Here is an 18,138-nt window from a genome sequence, read left to right on the forward strand (position 1 = left end):
AAAACAAAAAGAGGATTGTTGAAGCTTTGTCGTGCTTTGCCGCACACTGTTCCTATCCTAAATCAGGTCACCATTGCACATCCATTGCTCCACCTCGTCGCCCCCACAATCACGACTCCACCGCTTGAAACAATTCTGTTGTTGTCCACCGTCGTCTGCACCATGACCTGCTGAATCCGCTGCTGCATTGTACCCGCATCCCCGCTGCCACATCTGGCTAGCCCGACCCTTGTCTTGTTAGAACCACCACTCCATCATCAGAACCCAAACTCGAACGCTGTTGTTGCTGATCCATCTTGAACCACGTCTCTACGATCTCACACCAAACCACCGTCATCTATTATTCCTGCAAACTTGTTGTTGCAAACTCGCTGAAATCAGTATCTGCTTAACTGAGATCATCGTTGTGCATATGTTGTTTGAACCATCCACCACTGCTGCCTGCGCGTCGCGTCAGATCGGATCTGATGAACCTCTTGCCGCCTTAGACCCAACCCTGTCATGCCGCCAAACCTGCATCTGATGTGCTGCATCCTGCGACTCGAACCCACCAAGCCACTGGTTGGATTGGCCTGAGATAATGAATTTGTTGATGGGCCAAACTTATTAAGTTAGGCTATTGTTTTATGTTATTTGAGGCCCACATGGATAACATGAAAATAACTTGCTCTTGATATTTGTTGTTGTTGATGGGGTATGGGAATCTATCTGTTTAGTGACGAAGTCCATACTCCCAACGTTTGGTTGCCAAAATTTATTGATTGCTGGAATTGCTTGTTCGCTCGCTTGCCTGCTTACTTGCATTGTTCGTTTGCTCGCTTGAACCGCTTGCCTTGTCGTGTCCGCCTAACGTTGCTTGCCTTGTTTTGTTTGCCTAACAGAGCTTGTCTTGTCTTGTCTTGTCCGCCTAACAGAGCTTACATCCGCATTTGCTTGTTGGCAAACTCATGATGTGTACCGCCATGAGTTTGACGGGGGGTGTTGGAAATTATTTTATTATTGTTTATGGTTTTCTTGTGGACCAAGGATATTAGAGTTTCTTACCGATCAAGGATTAGAGTTTTGCTTTAGTTTTCACTATTTATAGGAATGATTGTATTAGTTTATTTTAACAAGTCATTCACAATGTAGCCTGTTAGGGTTTTGTAGCCGTTTCGGCATTCTTTTTTGTTTAATAATATTCTTATTTCGTAGTCTTGTTTGTTGCACACTCTGATATTCAATTTTCACAACCCCAACGCTCTTCTCATTTGCGTTCGCACCATCTCCGAACAATTTCGAAAACTTGTTTTGACATGAATTCTTTAGGAAAAGGTTGAGGATCTTAGCAAATCAGTCGCAGTCGACAATGTGGTGACTGAAATTATCTGGATAAATTTTAATTGTGAAGTGTTTTCAATAATTTATAAAATGTCAATAAAACAAACGTTAATTTATACAATTCAATGACGTATAAAAAAACAAAGGTGCGTGGAAATTGAAAAAGTTCAAATTCCTATTTCTTTTTCTGTTACCTCTACGAAAAAATAAAAAATAAATACCCAAAAGGACCACCCAAAAAATAATTATGCTTAGTGACTTTCTTGGCAGCCAAACAGTAGGCAGAAGGAAATTAACTACCGTGAGTTCGCACCGTATCTTTCCGCACCGACTCTACTGCTCCTTTGCACCTTCGAATTGAAGATCCGAATCCGAAATTCTCAACTTTCATGAGACCCATACAGCTTCCGGAGCCGCCCAGTCCCAAACTGGGCACACCGGAAATCTTCGAAGGCGGTGTTTACGGCGTCGTTAGGCGCGCCGTCGTGATTGGCAACGGCTACCCTGGTTCGGAGAATCAGAGCATCGGCTTGGTTCGTGCTCTCGGCCTCGCTGATAAGCATGTCTTATATGTAAGTTACGTGATTAAACCTAATCGTGGGTTTAAACATTTTGATTTCCCCAATTATGGTTATAATTTTGTATGCTAGACTACCCATTAAATATTTCGTACTAAATTTCTGTGTGATAGTTGTAATTTTAAGCTCAAGAACCTATCAAAATTATATGACTTTCACAACCTAAATGCATATTAGGTTCGTAATATAATTTATTATACTTTTTTGTTGGAATATAATTTATTATACTTGATATGAATACAAAAGGTGTTAGCAATTTAGTACCGAAGTATAATGTATGAGTAACTCTAACAGTTAGAAAACGATGTTATATCCGTGTCCAATACTTGAATCTGTTATAGGTTTATTTAGTTGTTACATGCTACTTGCTACTTGCTTTGAATGTGTATTCACTGAAAAGCGGCGGCGTTCGTCTTTGAATCCGTTTCTGTTCATTGTTCCTTGTTTTGTTGTTATGTGTTCTAGAGTCAGTTGAACGTAGCTCCTCTGTGCTGAATTTCGTTTAAAAGTTTAAAAAGGCTTGCTTTTTGCAAAGCTGAATGATTTGTATTCGTCAATATTGCTATTGGACTTGCTTAAGGATGTTTGGCAAACCACAAGACCACCCAGCTATATATAATGGAGCCATGAAAAGAAAAAAATACTGTCGACTTACATATGTTAGGGTCAGAGCCAGTTCAAAAGCTTTCCAGTAGAAAGTTGGTATTCATTAGCTGGTTTCATTAATTGGAAGTGAGTTTTAACCATCATTTCATTGAGTCGTAAACCATGACGGAGTTAATGTTAATAGTTCAATTCATCTTATCGACCAAAAAGAAAAACATATATGATTGCTGAAAGATTTATTACCATTCAAGACTAATAATGAACTGTAACACATATGACATTCAATATTTTGTCAATCAACGCTACCGCATGGTTGATTACAAAATCTGCCCCATGTGTATTTCTCTTTCAATGTTTCATCCCTCTCTTTTGTGTATTTCTCTTTCAATGTTTCATCCCTCACTTTTGCTTTAAACTAGTTTAGGCTGAAATAGATTTCACTATCAAGTCCAACTAGAATTGGTGTAAACCAATTACAGTTTTCGAAAGCTGCATTTTGTTTCAAGATGTATGAGATATTTTATTGGTCTTTGGCGGAGGATTTTTTGGTTTGCTTTGTTATGACTTACTTATCAGTTTTGATAAAAATAATTAGGTGGTCTTTGATGTATTGGTGTTTTCATTAAAGATGGTATAGCTATAGCAACTAGAAATGTTTCGTTTTTATATTAATTGTGTTTGCTTGTTACAGTACCTTTCTTGCTGTAAAGAAATTATTGCTTCTAATATGCATTTGAAGCTTAATTTTCCTTATAAATTTTTGAAGTTTCTATTTATAACTTGACCATGCAATATTCATGTTAACTAGACCTCCTTTGTGATACAAATGGCTGAATTGTCATCTTTCATTGTTATTTTCTTCCAATTTTTATAATGTGCGTGTGATTCTGCCCTAACTACTTGAAGCAATAACATCCGAAAGGTCATGCTTTCTATAGTTCTTGTGATTTGAAAAATACTAGTAGTATCGTAAGTTGTAACCAATCATTGTCTGGAAACACGGTGTTAATATCACTGTCGGCCTAAGTAATAACCTTTTGTAATTAAGAGTTTCGCTTGATCCTCAAATTTATTCTTATGTCAGATGCACTTTTACTTACACATGTACGTTTTGACTCTGTTATATCTTTTAAATTGGCAATGCCATGCAGCGTGTTACAAGGCCGAAAGGAGGACTGAATGAGTGGCTTCACTGGCTCCCAGTTTCTCTTCACAAAAACTTAGATTACATCATAAGACAGATTTGTATTATATTAAAGTATCGGGGACAGAGAGGTTTGCCTCTACCTGCAGAAAATGGTGGCGGTGTGGGGTTGAAAGGCGTTTTAGAAGCTGATGTCCATCAGATTGTGACAATGGCTCGTCAGACTTTTGAAAAGTAAATATATCTTCTCTTCTTTCACAGTTAGTTGTATGAAATGCCTTTTTAAACTGTTTGCCTCATGTTTTCTTCCACGTGGTCTGGGGTTCGATTCCTTAGGGAACCTCTCTATCTATTATCTGGAGTTGCCTCCAAAAGATTGTAGGGTAGGTATGGGCCTAGTTTCGAATCTGAGTCTGCAACGCAGTGTGGAAGTATTAAAAAAGAAACGAAAAACAAAATCAAAAAGTGTATTTAGGAAACAAACATGCCAATATCCTGAATGGTTTTTGCCTAATTTAGAATGTGGTGCTTGTCTTGATATCTACCCAATCTTGGTACTTATTCTTTTTATTTTTAGGGATGGACCTATATTGGTGGTAGCTTCTGGAAGGGATACCATTTCTGTTTCAAGTTCTATTAAACTACTTGCATCTGACAATGCATTTGTTGTTCAGGTTTGTCAATGGGACCTTTTTTTTTTCTTGTATCAGTTTTTAGCTATATCTTCCATTTCCTAAATGACTTTGGCCTTGATTGCATGGTTTGGTGGTAGATGCTGAGATTACAATAAATGAATATGTCAAAATGCTTACATTTATCTTTATGTGACAGTATGATTGCAGTATACTCTTACGCTAATGATTTCATGTATGTTTTGCTTGAGTTCAGGTCAACTTGAGATAGTTTTTGGATATTTTACTTTCCAGTGGTGGTATTTTTGTAGTTTATTTATTAGGTTGGAAATGGAGGTCGCACTTGGTGCGATGGCAAGTGCCTTCGCCCATGAGCGGTAGGTCTCGGGTTCGAGACTTGGGAGCAGCCTCTCCATAAATGGGGGTAAGGCTAGCCGACATTTACCTCTCCCAGACCCTGCGTAAAGCGGGAGCCTTGTGCACTGGGTACGACCTTTTTTATTTATTAGGTTGGAAATGTGGTTTGTATTTTTAACACATAACAGCCTTCTTGGTTGTGATTGTACGAAGTCGTCCATTATATTTGGTTTGACATTTCCTGTACCTTTCCCATAGTATTCTCGGCTTTACCATGCCTTTGAATTATGTAATAATGGCCACTTCAATTTCAATCTGTATTCTTCCGACTTCAGACTTATGCTTGTTATTATGGATACCACAGCTAGTGCTACTCACTGCCTTTGCACCTAATTCTGTATGAGCTTTCTGGTTTCAGATCTTTACTGTTAATGTTGTAATGGCAATAAAAGTGTAATTAAAGATTTTAGATTGAATATCTGGTTTCCTAAGTCTATGGAAATCATGGTTTCCCTTGCTCTGTGACTTTCATTTGTCCCATTCATTCTAAGTGGTTTTACACATGATCCATAGACATCTATTTAACTTCTCAACCGTAAAGGATTTAAACTGTACTAGGTTTTTTATGTGATTAAGTGATTAGTTTTGTGTGTATGAAATATGAATGGGTTTGGAATTGACCTTTTTCTTTGTTTATGGGTTAGTGTTGGATTTCAGTGCCCATTGATTTGTCTTTAAGGTCTTATTTCTTAATTATGAAAACTAGGTCATGTTATCATTTTCTTTTCTCATTTGATTTCATGAAATGCTTCATTTCTAGTGTTATAATTTTCTATTGATTTCATCAAGTTTGATATGAATTTGCTCGAGTATGCCTGTACTCATCTGTTTTGCAATGAGGGTTTAGTTGTTGGAAGTGAACAAATCTCCTCGGAAAAAGAAGTGCACAATTTTCTCTGTATTAGGTGCTAAGGTCAGAGAGATCTTTGGAGTAGGTGCCTCTTATATTACAGTTAAGGAAATCATTTGCTTGCTTGCCTGGATGCGAAGGGACTTTTAGTCTATGACTAGATTCATAATTTTCCGTAGCTCAACAATCGCACCTTCTTTTCTTTTTTGTGGCTGTGGTTGTTTTTTGCCATGTCATTTGAATACCCAAAATGTTCGTAATCTTGTCTTTTTTTGTTGACCCCATCTTTTTCCATTTGTTTTGCAGATACTACATCCCAGGTTGCATCTAAATAGATTTGACTTGGTTATTACCCCTAAGCACGATTACTATCCTTTGACTCGTGAAGCACAACAGCAGGTTCCTCAATTTATTCGTAAGTGGATAACTCCACGTGAACCTCCTGACAGTCATGTGGTATGTATGATGATCTTATTATTTGCATGCATTTGATATATTTAAGAAACTTTAACCTTCTTAAATATCAACTGCTCTTAGTACTTTGAAAGTTGAAGCTATTTTAATTTCCTTCCCCCCTCCCTCCCTCTCCCCCAACAAGCTATGACATACTAAAAACTTCTAAATAAGGTCCTCACTGTTGGAGCTTTACATCAAGTGGATGCTGGTTCACTTCGTAATGCAGCTAGTGCATGGCGTGATGAGTTTGCACCTTTGCCAAAACCTTTACTTGTGGTGAACATTGGTGGCCCAACAGGTAATATTTTGTTGCACTCTGGATCTTTGTTGCTTTATGGTTTACAGGATTGACAAATAAGTATTTGACTGCTAGGTCATGATTGCTATTATACTGTTTTTGAATTTAAAGGCCTGCTTCATGTTAGGTTAGATTAAGCTGTTTATTTTGCTTATAGTCATAGTATAAAATAGTGGAAATAACATGATACTGACCCCTGTCTTTTAAAGTCACCAAATGGCCATGTAGCTAGCTAGGAAAGAGAGTTCAAAGTATATACTTACTAATTTATGCATGAGCTAGTGCTATCCTACCAGAAAATGTTGATTCATGTTGTGAAGTTTGCGACTTTTTTAGAAAAAATGCATTCCTTTGATATAGTAAGTGACTTATGTTGTGTGGCATACCTTTTTGTTTTGTTTATTTTCACCAGCCCAAATTTTACTCCAAATTTATTCTAAGAAGGATAATGCAAGAGTTGTTTTGTATGTCTGTTTTATTGTGATTTGTCTGAATCTCAAAGTTGAAATTATTATGGCAGAGTACAGAAATGTAGGTATACTGAAGATATTTTAGTTTCTTTTATGTTACAGAGATTTCTGTTGCACATTAGTGATTCGAGAGTTAATAGAGAGCTGATTTCTTTGATGAATATTAGATCATTCATTTTCTGAGTTTTCAAGAATTTTGGGAACAACTTGTTCTGATCCTACTTTGTTAATTTTGTTTGGAGCGGCCCACGTATTCCTGTTAGGGCTTGTATGATGTGTATCCTTTTTTTTTTCCTTTAATAGGCAATTGTCGTTATGGTGCGGACCTTGCAAGGCAATTGACAACCAATCTGCTTAGTGTTCTTGATAGCTGTGGGAGTATCAGAATATGTTTCTCTAATAGGACTCCTGAAAAGGTGTTGCTACGGATGTACATATTCTTACTTTGGTTTGTACTTTGTAGTGGTACTAATTGTTTTCCTTTTGCTCGTCTACAGGTATCTAATGTTATATTGAAAGAGCTTGGTGGTAATCCAAAAGTTTACATCTGGGATGGTCAAGGTATCATGTGAAATTTAATCATTTGGCTTTCAGGTCAAGTCTTATCTTTGATATGAATTGGGGTGTTAGTGCTGTACTGATAAATATTTTGGTTCCCAGAGCCAAACCCGCACCTGGGCCATTTAGCCTGGGCCGATGCATTTGTTGTCACTGCAGATTCTGTCAGTATGATAAGCGAGGTTTGCAGCACTGGGTATGATTGAGGAAATTACATCTGTATTGATGATATTTTCTTTATTGTATTTTTTATTTAAGCATATTAATTTTGTCTCTGCATATTTCCAGGAAGCCTGTCTATATTATGGGAGCTGAGCGATGTACATGGAAGTTCTCAGAGTTCCATAAATCACTTAAGGATCGAGGAGTAGTTCGGCCGTTTACAGGTTCTGAGAATGTAAGTAAAAACTAATTTGTTTTGGTAACTTTTCCATACAAGTTGGCAGATTACAGAAGGATGCCCTTCTTAGGATTGCATTGTTCTTTCATCGTTCTCTGTCAACATAGACGTCATTTTCTCCCCTTGTAGACACACATACACACACAGATTCTCAGTAGTGGTGCTAAAAAAATTGCTTTGTTATCCATTCCAAAGGATTATACCAAAACCGAGGAAATATTTCTTGTTTTCACACATTGTAATGGTGGATTTTGGCATGAAAGGTGAGGATAAAGCCTTTTTCTCTTCTTTGGAACGTTTATGGGCCATTATAGTTTTAAAGTCTCACACTTTTTCGTTTCTTGGTGGAATCACAAATGTCCGACTTCAGTTCGCTAATAATGATAATATGTGCATTTGGAAAGCTTGGAACTTCCTTATACTTTGACAAACCTTCCGTGAAATAAATTCTTTGTACTGAATAAAGATTTATATATTGGTCTCAAGCATACTTTCTGCTTTTCTCAATCTTATGATCTTCGGTGCTTTGAATATTTTGACAGATTTCAGAGAGCTGGAGTTACCCTCCGCTCAATGAAACCGCAGAAGCAGCTAGTCGAGTGCACAAAGCACTTGCGGAGCGTGGATGGAGATTGCGACCATAGGAAGTGAGTTGATAACCTTTTTAATTGTAAACACACTCAAATCTTATGTTAAGAGATAGACCCATTGAAAGTTAGGTTTTTTGTGATAGCACCGTATAGGAATGACGGCTAAAGGCTGTTGTAGCTCTTATCTTTGATTCTTCCCCTTTCGGGGGTCTTGAGACGAGACTAAAGGCTTTCTGTAATTGTGCGGCTTGTAAATTTTGAAGAGGGGCGAGTGTTTCTTTTGTCTAAAGGTGGGATGGTTCTCTACCCATTAGTGTAGATAATATCGTATGTTCAAAAAAAAAAAAAAGTGGGATGGTTCTTGTTCTGAAAAGAATTCATCTGTAATTTAAAAGTGGTTTATTAGATTCTGTTTGATTTACAATTACTTGGAGGAATATAACCAAATTTCACTAGCTAACATACTTCTTTACATGCACCGTGACCTGTTTGGTTATCTACAGATTTTATCAAATTGTTCTTTCGCGAGCCAGCTTTTTTTACCCTGAGGTATTTGTTGATTTGCCCTTTGAATTTGTATGGAGTTGCCTGAACTTTAATTTTAGCCGATTACCCTCTTGAACTTTTATAATTAGCTAATTTCCCATTTGAACTTTAATTTTAGCCGATTACTCCCTGAACTTTTATAAATAGCCAATTCTCCATATTTTGAAACCTTTCATTCAATTTTTAATCCATTCAATTTTCCATGTGATCAAGATGGATGGAAAATTGGATGAAAATTTTAAAATCCAATTATGGAGGAAATTGGCTTATTAAAAAAGTTCAGGAGGGTAATCGGCTCCAATTAAAGTTCAAGAAGAAATTGACTAATTATAAAAGTTCTAAGGAATAGGCTTAAAATTAAAGTTCAAGCAGTTTTATACTAGTTCAGAAGCAATCGACCAATATACTTTTTTACTTTTACCTTTTAAGATTGGATTTTGATTTGGCGGGACCCGGTCTGTTTGCTTCACCCCCAAGATTGAAAACGAGTAATTGATTTGGTCCGGTATAGGTTTGGTCCTGTCAATTTTATTCGGGTTAGATTTCTTCCATCATCCCTTGAAGTCCAAACTAAAAATCCAGCTCCGGTCCACGAATCCACCAACGATGTCTAACAGGAAGAGTGGATAACGGGTTAGAGGCGTGGATGCAGGTCGCGAAGTGGATGACAGGTTCGAGGCGTGCATCGAGGTTGCGAGGCCGTGAGGGAGACGGGGATGTTGAGATTGTGATGGAGGAGAGTGAGATCGTGAGGGAAATGATGACTCAAAAAATTAGGAGAGTAAAGATCGTTAAAATGTAATGAGGCATTTTGCTTCTCTTTATTTTCTTTTTTAAATTATAGAGGAGTGCACGATAACTTTTCAGAACGTGTAATAACGGCTTCCTTCTTCAAATGTCATATATTTTCAAGTCTCATGCAAATTAATTCATAGAAACCTTAACATGAATTTAAATAACGATATTTGATGATCTCATTGCTGATTAATCATCCCACCAATGACTTGATCCATCAACCAATATACTAACATATATTAAACACTACTAATTAAGTGGGGATTACACTCGCAGCATGATCATACATATCAAACTTAATGCTTTAGCTAGGGTAATGTACGTAATTAAACACTTTGATTAGCATTTTCCCATGATGTTGCTTAATTAGTGGAGCAAGTGAGCTTTTGGCAACAACTCCTGTTCCTCAAGTCATCTTCTAATTAAAAACAACATTAAAACTAATGCATTAATTAATCACTGCATATCCCTATATAAACCCCATCCCCAGCATTCCTTTGATCATACAAAATCATTTCAATTTCTGCATCTGATAATATGGAATCGAAAAAGCGTGGAGAAGTAGTAGCCATTAGTACCGGGGAAAAGGCGAATTACAGTGCCAAAGGAAAGGCTGCTGAAGGTGCTCCTCCTCCTGCTGCTGCTGCGGTCACCGCAAAAGTTACCAAAATCAGGACTATGGGAGGAGGATGGAAAAAGGGTCTGGCGATCATAGACATTGTGCTGCGGCTCGGTGCCGGTTCAGCTGCTGTTGCTGCGGCTTACACTGCAGGGAATACTGAACAGATTCTTCCTTTCTTCACACAGTTCTTCCAGTTCCATGCTCAGTACAATGATCTTCCAACTTTCACGTACGAAAAAATATTTATATGCTTCGTTTAAATTGCGAAATCTCTTTCAAGTAACAAGTTAATATTATTTGCTTGATTAAAAGGGAAGGGATGGATTAATTCATTGATACGTGCAGGTTTTTTGTTGTTGCAAATGCAGTAGCTGTGGGATACATAGGGTTCTCCTTGCCCTTCTCTATAATCTGCGTTATTCGACCTCATGCAATGGGGCCAAGGCTACTACTCGTTATCCTTGACACAGTAATATGACTAACAAATTCTACTGTTCAATACCTCGCATGGCATAATGATGAGTGCTTTTTAGTTTTTTTGTTAGTGACTTCCGAGTGTTTGTTCATTCAAATTATAACACTTATAAAATCTTAGTATTTAAACTTTTAAACCTAAATATGAGACTAATTATCGTCCATATAATAATTAGCATGTCATGTGATCCGTCCTTTTAAATCTAACTAATAATTTATTTATTTTTTATTAATGAAACAACGCTCTAGAAATGATCAGTTAGATGTATCTAGGAAATTATAATTATCACTCTTTTTCTCCTCCCACACACCCATGTTTGATCATGTTTGTTATCTCTCTTTAATTTCAAATCCGACCGTCATAAATAAAGAAGGTTGTGTCGTGTATGAGAGGCTAAAATGGATGTGTGAAAACCTACTCCCATGGTATATATATCATAACTCTATTGTTAAAGAGGTCCCCGTTTTCTCTTTGCTTAATTATATATGTTGATCTGTGTATATATATATCAATATATATATATATATATCAATATATATATATATATATATATATATATATATTGACTTACTGAAAGCATTGCAAAAACTAATTGCTAAATGCTTTGCAGGTGATGGTTGCTCTAATCATAGCTGCCGATGGCGCTTCATCTGCAATTGTGTACTTGGCGCATAACGGGAACGTGAACGCAAACTGGCTTGCTATTTGCAGGCAATACAACGACTTCTGCCAGGCACTCAGTGGGGCTCTTGTATCTTCATTTGTCGCAGCAGTCTTTTTTATGTTTCTGGTTGTGAATTCTACTTTCGCTCTTAAAAGAAAATGAGAAATTAAGGAGCTTAATTACTGTATAATTAACACTTCTAAATTGCAGAGATGCATATTGTCGATTGTGTATGTTATTAATTGCATTAAAATTAAGATGAATGTAAAATGATATAATTGTAATGAAAGATTTGTGTGAATTGGCTTCAAAGAATATGGTAAAAGTAGTTTTTGTTCATTTATTTTGTTTTTCTTTCTTTATTTCCTTTATTTTTAAGAATCTTTCATACTAATTAACCACTATGGTACTTTAGGTTAGGGTCGTACACCTCCACAATGAATAGCAAATAGAAGAAAGAGTGCACGATTACCATTTTGGATTGCACTCTAATTCATGGTTAGATGAAGAAATTTAAGAGTACTATGAAATATTAAAATGATTGAATTCAATTTTCTAGAATTTGTGATGATTTTTGTCTAACTAATCTAAAAGTATAATAATATAAGTACCAGACCAAGAGCATGTGATAGATAGCAATCTATTACAAGCATCACCCGTGGTCGATGAGTTGTTGTCTGATAGTGGTGGTGTAGTGGTGGCAACGATGGTTGTAAGTTAGGGGTTCCGGCAATGTGGGTTTGATGGGGTTGATAACCATGGGAATGTGGTGGTGGTGGCACTAGTAATGGTGAGTTGTGGAAGTTGTGGCAATGATGGTAGCCATGGACAATGTGGTAGTGATGGTGGCGATGATAGTGGTGGGGTTGTGGCGATAGTAGAGGTAGACGTGTAGTTATGTTTTTTAATTTTAAAACTCTTTTACTCTTGAAATTTAGAAAGAAAAACTACATTGGAATTCATACAGTTTTCTATCACACGAAATTATAAGTATATAATTAATAATATTAATAAATTCCCTTCTCACCTTCTCCCATGAAATACTAAAAATGCCCTTAGCTTTAAAATCACTCTTTAAATATTCAAAAATGTTATTGATCTCTGGAGGAGTTCCAATTAAGTTCATGTTATCACATATACCGTCACTATTACAATACCCAGAATTTGGTTTCTTTGGAAAAACACGGGCATTTTTGGTTATTAATATAGCTTTTCCTGGTCAAAACTTCATCAAGAAAATTATACCACATCAGGCTAGATTGTTTTAATCCATATAGTGAACGACTTAAATTGATGGAGTATATGTTCCGTGATTGTGTAGTTGCTTTGGGCGCACCAATATCGTCTTCATCGCAATGATCTCCTCCTCCCTCGCCATATTTTTCCTCTTAGTGTTAGCTTGGTGTGTTTCTTTCGTTTTAGTTGGCGATTTTCGCAAATGCAAATAAATAATGAAAAATATTGAAATTTTTTAATCAAATTATTTAGGTAATTAAGACCTCCTTCATTAGCACTCTAAAGAAGCTTATTTAGTTTTACTTAAAAAATAATAATTTAGCAGCAGCACTCAAAGAGAGGAAAATACATTGAACAGGAAAAGAGAGATTTGCTAGGCACAATTGCATGTTTAAAAAAAAAAAATCAAACTTCCCTTTCTCATTTCTTATTTGATGTACAAAAGATGTCCAGACTCAAAAGTCTCGTTCATAACTCTTCTTTTTTTTTTTTTTTTCATAGAGCAGTCCATATATCATAGAGCTATATAAAACTAGAGAATTAATACAATCTTCAACATATAAGCTAGCTTTTATATGCAAAATTGAAACAAACAAGCATATTACATTTTGGTATAATTTGTTTACACAGATTAACAAGAGTGGCTAGTAACCTAATTTACAAAGCTTACTAAAAGGCTATGAAACATGTCTCACAAGCTTAACAAAAACTCATTCAAACCTGTGTTACAAACTTCCACAAAAACACACTACAGCCTAGTTTGTAAAGGGAATTACTTTTCCTTAAACATTCATAAGGTTGAACAATACGCTGAGGTGTTGAAGAGTACAAATCCTAGATCAACAGTGGTTATTAAAACTCAGATGAGAGGTGATATAAGGAGATTCCAGAGAATGTATGTAATACCCATATTTAAAAAAAAAAAGATTATATATGTGTGTTTTTATGTGCGAAGTTATTTTTATGTAATAATTTTATTGGGTTCCTTATATACGCTATGAGTACAAAAAACTCATATTTTTAGCATGTAAGTTAGTAGAGATTCTTTCACTACAAGAATATATCTAAGCCTAGCTAGCACTTTTAAACTCAAATTTCTCCAACTAGAGAGGTTTCTAGTATTTGCCATCCTCATTGTAGTTTTGTAATTTTGTACGTAACTTATATATGTATTAGATTGTTTTTGGTAGGCCTTAAAGTTGTTTTTACTTGCTAATGGCAATTATCATTGCTATAGTCGAGCTTCAGGTGGGATTATTTGAGTAATTTTTGCTTGATTCATTTTTCTCCCAAGGATGAGGTGGAAGTTGGTAATTAATAGAAGTTGGTAATTTTTAGTAGTTAATGATTGGTGATGATTCATCCTCCAAATTTGGAGAGGTGTGAGTCTAGATAGGGTCATAGACTATGTACGTGTATCTATTAGCATGCATGTGCCATTGTATTGTGATTTATTGGAGTGCTTACTCACTAGCCTAGGGGAATTTCAATTATTTGTCTATATTCTCTCTTCAATGATTTAATCTATCATTTCAAATATTCCAATGATATGATAACAAATGAGTTTCAGACGTCAAGTGGGACGTAAGTGGCCAAATAGCAACAAGAGATATGATTACATTCTCTATAAATGAAGGAGAAGGTCTAGGGAAGAAGAACTTCAAACCAGCAAAGAAGAAATCCTCCTTTTCTCATATCCCTCCTTCTTTATCATCCAATTTGAGTAGATTATGTAATGGCTTTTCAAGCTACTTTCATTGTATTTTGTAAATCTCATTTTTAGTAAATTACAAATATAAACACAAGCCTAGTGGACATAGCCAAATTGGCAAACCACTTAAATTCTGTGTTTTTCTACTTATATTTTGAGACCATTGCCATGAAAATCACCTTCAACCAACAATGGAAATTCCTTAGAAAAAACCTACAACTAAAGAAATGAAATCCCACTAATCACCATGAACCTATATTTCCTCTCTCACTTGAACCCCAAATCAAATTCAGTTACGTAAACTATTATTCATAGAAAACTGGATTTTTTAATTGGATGCAACCATAACTCCACACCAAATTGATCAAGGCAACCAACCGTCTTTCTCCGTCTCCTCACTGGTGTTCAAACACTACAAACAAACGCTGCCCTTGGCCAGTCAAGCCCATCAATGGCAGCCATGAAGGACGACAACAATGTCGTGGCTAAGCACTCATGAGAACCACTTCATGTGCATCATTTGTTCCATCCAAAGTGTCTATTACGACACAGAGAGAGAGAGAGAGAGAGAGAGAGAGAGAGAGAGAGAGAGAGAGAGAGGGAGGATGAGGAGGAAGGGGGGTCAATTTGTAGAAAAGAAAGGAGATAGAAATTGGGAAGAAAAGGATTAAGCAGTGGTTCTTGAGGGAATAAAAAGCATAAGCAAAAAGATGATAAAAAGACATTAAAGGGTAGAGTGTTGTGTGGGAGGAAGAAGAGAGTCGGTTGAAAGAAAGTGATCAAGTTTGTGAGTGAGAACATAAGGGAAGTGAGATGAGAAGAAGTAGAAGTGGTGGGCTAAAATAAAAATAAAAGACGATGTTTGGAAAGGGAAAAGCTAGAGACATGATTTCATGCCTTGTTGCCTTTGAGACATATATTTCACTCTAACGATTCTCTTCTCTAACAATGATGTCTATTCCTTTCCAATAACGACCAAGATGGCCGGAGCGGTAGAGGAAGACCTAGGAAAACTTTGGAAGAGACTCTAAGAAAAGACTTAGAGTATTTGGATCTAATGGAGGACATGACACAGGACCGAGCACAATGGCATTCTAAGATTCATACAGCCGACCCCACTCAGTGAAGAATGCTTTGGTGTATTTAACACAATACGTTGAAATGAAGCAAAACTTATTTATTGATATCTCCGATACGTTACAAATATGTACATATACATGAGTCAAAATAAACAAACAAGAAGGAGCCTTCACAAAGGTTGCTTAGGAGAAGTCTCAGCAGTCGGTAGAGCCCCAGAAAAAGAAGGCACCGGAGGGGGATCATTCGGAGCCTCAGTACTGGACAGAACCCTAGAAAGATGAGGCATCGAAGGTTGATTATTTGGAGCTTCAGTACGCGGTACAGCCCCAGAAGACGAAGGCAATAAATGCCTTTGGAACAAACCCACAATCAAGTAAAACCTGACCATCAGATTCCTTCATCTGGTCAAGCTTCCTCTTCATGTTTGTAGCATAGTCATGTACGAGCCGGTGCAACTGTTTATTCTCATGCTTGAGCCCTCTAATCTCTTGTTTGAGACTCATCACTTCAGCCTCCAATGATTCAACTTGGCGGGTTCGAGCAAATAGGTGCTGGGCCATATTAGACACAGAACCTACACACTGAACACTTAGAGCCAGAGAATCCTTAACAGCTAACTCATCAGACCGTTTGGAAAGTAGTCTGTTATCTTTGGGAGTGAGAAGGTTCCTGGCCACCACCGCAGCAGTCATATCATTCTTTATCTCGGAATCCCCAACAGTAAGCGGACCAGTAGGGGATAAGAAGGATGGGCGCCATATGTTGTCTGGAGAAGGCGTGGCTACTTCTTCAACAATGTTCAAGTCAAAACGACGGTTGGAGGGGCCAGACATTTTCAAAGGTGTTGAAGAGATAAGAGGTCGGACAAATCAAGATCTTAGAAGTGCAAGAAGGGAGCTTCTACTGGTGAAGATTCAAGTGTGCTTTGGAACTTAATGCCAGCCTCTATAAAAATCTGCACTCGACGGAGCTTTAGAAATCAAAGAGGCGCCTGCCCAGAAATCGAAGAGGCGTTTGCTTTCTCAAAAGCTGGGCTGCTCAGAGACCACGAAGGTCGATCTCAGAAATCGAAGAGGCGTTTGCTTTCTCAAAAGCTAGGCTGCTCAAAGACCACGAAGGCCGATCTCAGAAATCGAAGAGGCGCTTGCTTTCTCAAAAGCTGGGCTGCTCAGAGACCACGAGGGCCGATCTTAGAAATCGAAGAGGCGCCTGCTTTTTTCAGCCTTGTCAACACCTGTCACATGCACACTCAGCTTTGCTGAAATTACGGGCATTCTGTTGAAGATTTCTGGTGAAGTAGAAAGCACGTGAATCTTACTGTTCAATCATCCACTTTCCACACGCACCATCAGCTCATGGGTACCATAGATAACTTTGCCAAAGATCTCTGACAAAGTTTAGACATGTGAAGCTTGCAGCTCCCACTACATCGCTTTGACCAAGAAGGGTAAAAGAATAGTAAAGAAACAACACTAACAAAATTTAGATACATAAATTTTGAAGGTCTAGCTACCATATTATTACCTACAAGGGTAAAGGAACAGCACCGCTGCTGGATAATTGGAAAGTCCTTGTGTGTCAACCTCTGTGCTCTGTGGCAAGGTAGACTAGCAAACATGCCTAACATTTACTTACATTCGAGAAAACACTCCCAACAAGATTGCTTGCTCCAAAATCAAAGAGGCACCGTCCTCCGAATCTCGAGAGTCTGACTCCCAACATGATTACTTTCTTAAAAATCGAAGAGACAACGCTCTCCGAATCTCGAGAGCTAGACTCCCAGCAGAATTGCTCTCTCAAAAATCAAAGAGGCACCGTTTTCCGAATCTCAAGAGCCAGATCTCCGACAGGATTGCTTGTACGAAAACCGAAGAGGCACCGCTTTCTCAACTTCGAGAGCCAGATCTCCTTGGATAAAGCTTGTCTGTAATCTTCACACGCACATCAGCTTTCCAGATACCACAGACCACTTTTTCAAAGTGCTCTGACACACGTGAAGCTGTCAGCTCCCACTACCGTGCTATGACCAAGCAGGGTAAAGGAATAGCATTACTACTTGTTGTTAGGAAAACTCCTATATATGTCGACCTCCATCCTCAACGGACAGGCAGACCTGCAAAAATGCTCAACCCTTCCTCATATCTGAGAGGGCACTCCCAACGAAGCCTTTCGAAATACTCAGCTTTCTTTCCCCCCGATAATACCTCTGCAAACAAGCTACACCAGAGCAAGAATATCTCATATCATCAGGGTTAAAAGCAAGAGTATCTCATATCATGTTTTTTCCCTGTCTTTTGCTTTGGTCTTGTTCTTACCTGCAAGACAAGGAGAAAGAGAGCAATCAGTCAGCACTTGGAATCAAGCTTCCAGTCAGGAACTGACTGCCTGGAACCCCTTACCTGATTACTTACCTGACATTGCTCTCGAGTACCCATCTTCAACATCTTATACTTCCAGAGAAGATACCACATCTGCCTGAGGAACAGATAGGGAAAGTGAGAAGGATACAAGGAAGCATGTGGAGACAAGCGTAACAGAACACGTGCCAATACATCCACTACTTTGTCAACAGCAAAAGTATCTCATATCAGCAGGGTCGAACATACTCTAGATTTGATGGACGTGTTTTGACCCTCAAATTCTTCAGTCGGCCTTATACTCTGGAGGAAACCAGAAAATCCTCCAGCCCA

General features: G+C 37.6%; 2 protein-coding genes across 2 annotated transcripts; both read left to right on the plus strand.

The window, feature by feature from the left end:
* The first annotated feature begins 1,545 nt into the window (after window positions 1–1,545).
* On the plus strand, window positions 1,546–8,779 carry LOC103424705 (mitochondrial fission protein ELM1). The gene is made up of 10 exons (XM_008362805.4): window positions 1,546–1,892; window positions 3,656–3,882; window positions 4,226–4,322; window positions 5,854–6,003; window positions 6,175–6,301; window positions 7,075–7,187; window positions 7,269–7,332; window positions 7,432–7,525; window positions 7,618–7,726; window positions 8,272–8,779. Exons 1-10 carry the CDS (start codon window positions 1,710–1,712, stop codon window positions 8,371–8,373), a joined length of 1,266 nt encoding a protein of 421 aa, XP_008361027.1. The 5' UTR covers window positions 1,546–1,709; the 3' UTR covers window positions 8,374–8,779.
* Window positions 8,780–10,155: 1,376 nt separating this feature from the next.
* LOC103424714 (casparian strip membrane protein 2-like) lies at window positions 10,156–11,760 on the plus strand. Its single transcript, XM_008362816.4, has 3 exons — window positions 10,156–10,511; window positions 10,628–10,751; window positions 11,368–11,760. Exons 1-3 carry the CDS (start codon window positions 10,198–10,200, stop codon window positions 11,581–11,583), a joined length of 654 nt encoding a protein of 217 aa, XP_008361038.3. The 5' UTR covers window positions 10,156–10,197; the 3' UTR covers window positions 11,584–11,760.
* Window positions 11,761–18,138: the final 6,378 nt, after the last annotated feature.

Source organism: Malus domestica, chromosome 03 (genome assembly GCF_042453785.1).
Source record: "Malus domestica chromosome 03, GDT2T_hap1".
Taxonomy (NCBI): Eukaryota; Viridiplantae; Streptophyta; class Magnoliopsida; order Rosales; family Rosaceae; genus Malus; species Malus domestica.

Bases quoted from the DNA above. Each gene is read 5' to 3' on its own strand.
- LOC103424705 (XM_008362805.4), top strand. From the start codon at position 1,710: ATGAGACCCATACAGCTTCCGGAGCCGCCCAGTCCCAAACTGGGCACA. The intron at 1,893-3,655 runs GTAAGTTACGTG...AATGCCATGCAG, and splicing joins CTGATAAGCATGTCTTATAT to CGTGTTACAAGGCCGAAAGG. The intron at 7,727-8,271 runs GTAAGTAAAAAC...ATATTTTGACAG, and splicing joins CGTTTACAGGTTCTGAGAAT to ATTTCAGAGAGCTGGAGTTA.
- LOC103424714 (XM_008362816.4), top strand. From the start codon at position 10,198: ATGGAATCGAAAAAGCGTGGAGAAGTAGTAGCCATTAGTACCGGGGAA. The intron at 10,512-10,627 runs GTACGAAAAAAT...TGATACGTGCAG, and splicing joins AATGATCTTCCAACTTTCAC to GTTTTTTGTTGTTGCAAATG. The intron at 10,752-11,367 runs GTAATATGACTA...AATGCTTTGCAG, and splicing joins TACTCGTTATCCTTGACACA to GTGATGGTTGCTCTAATCAT.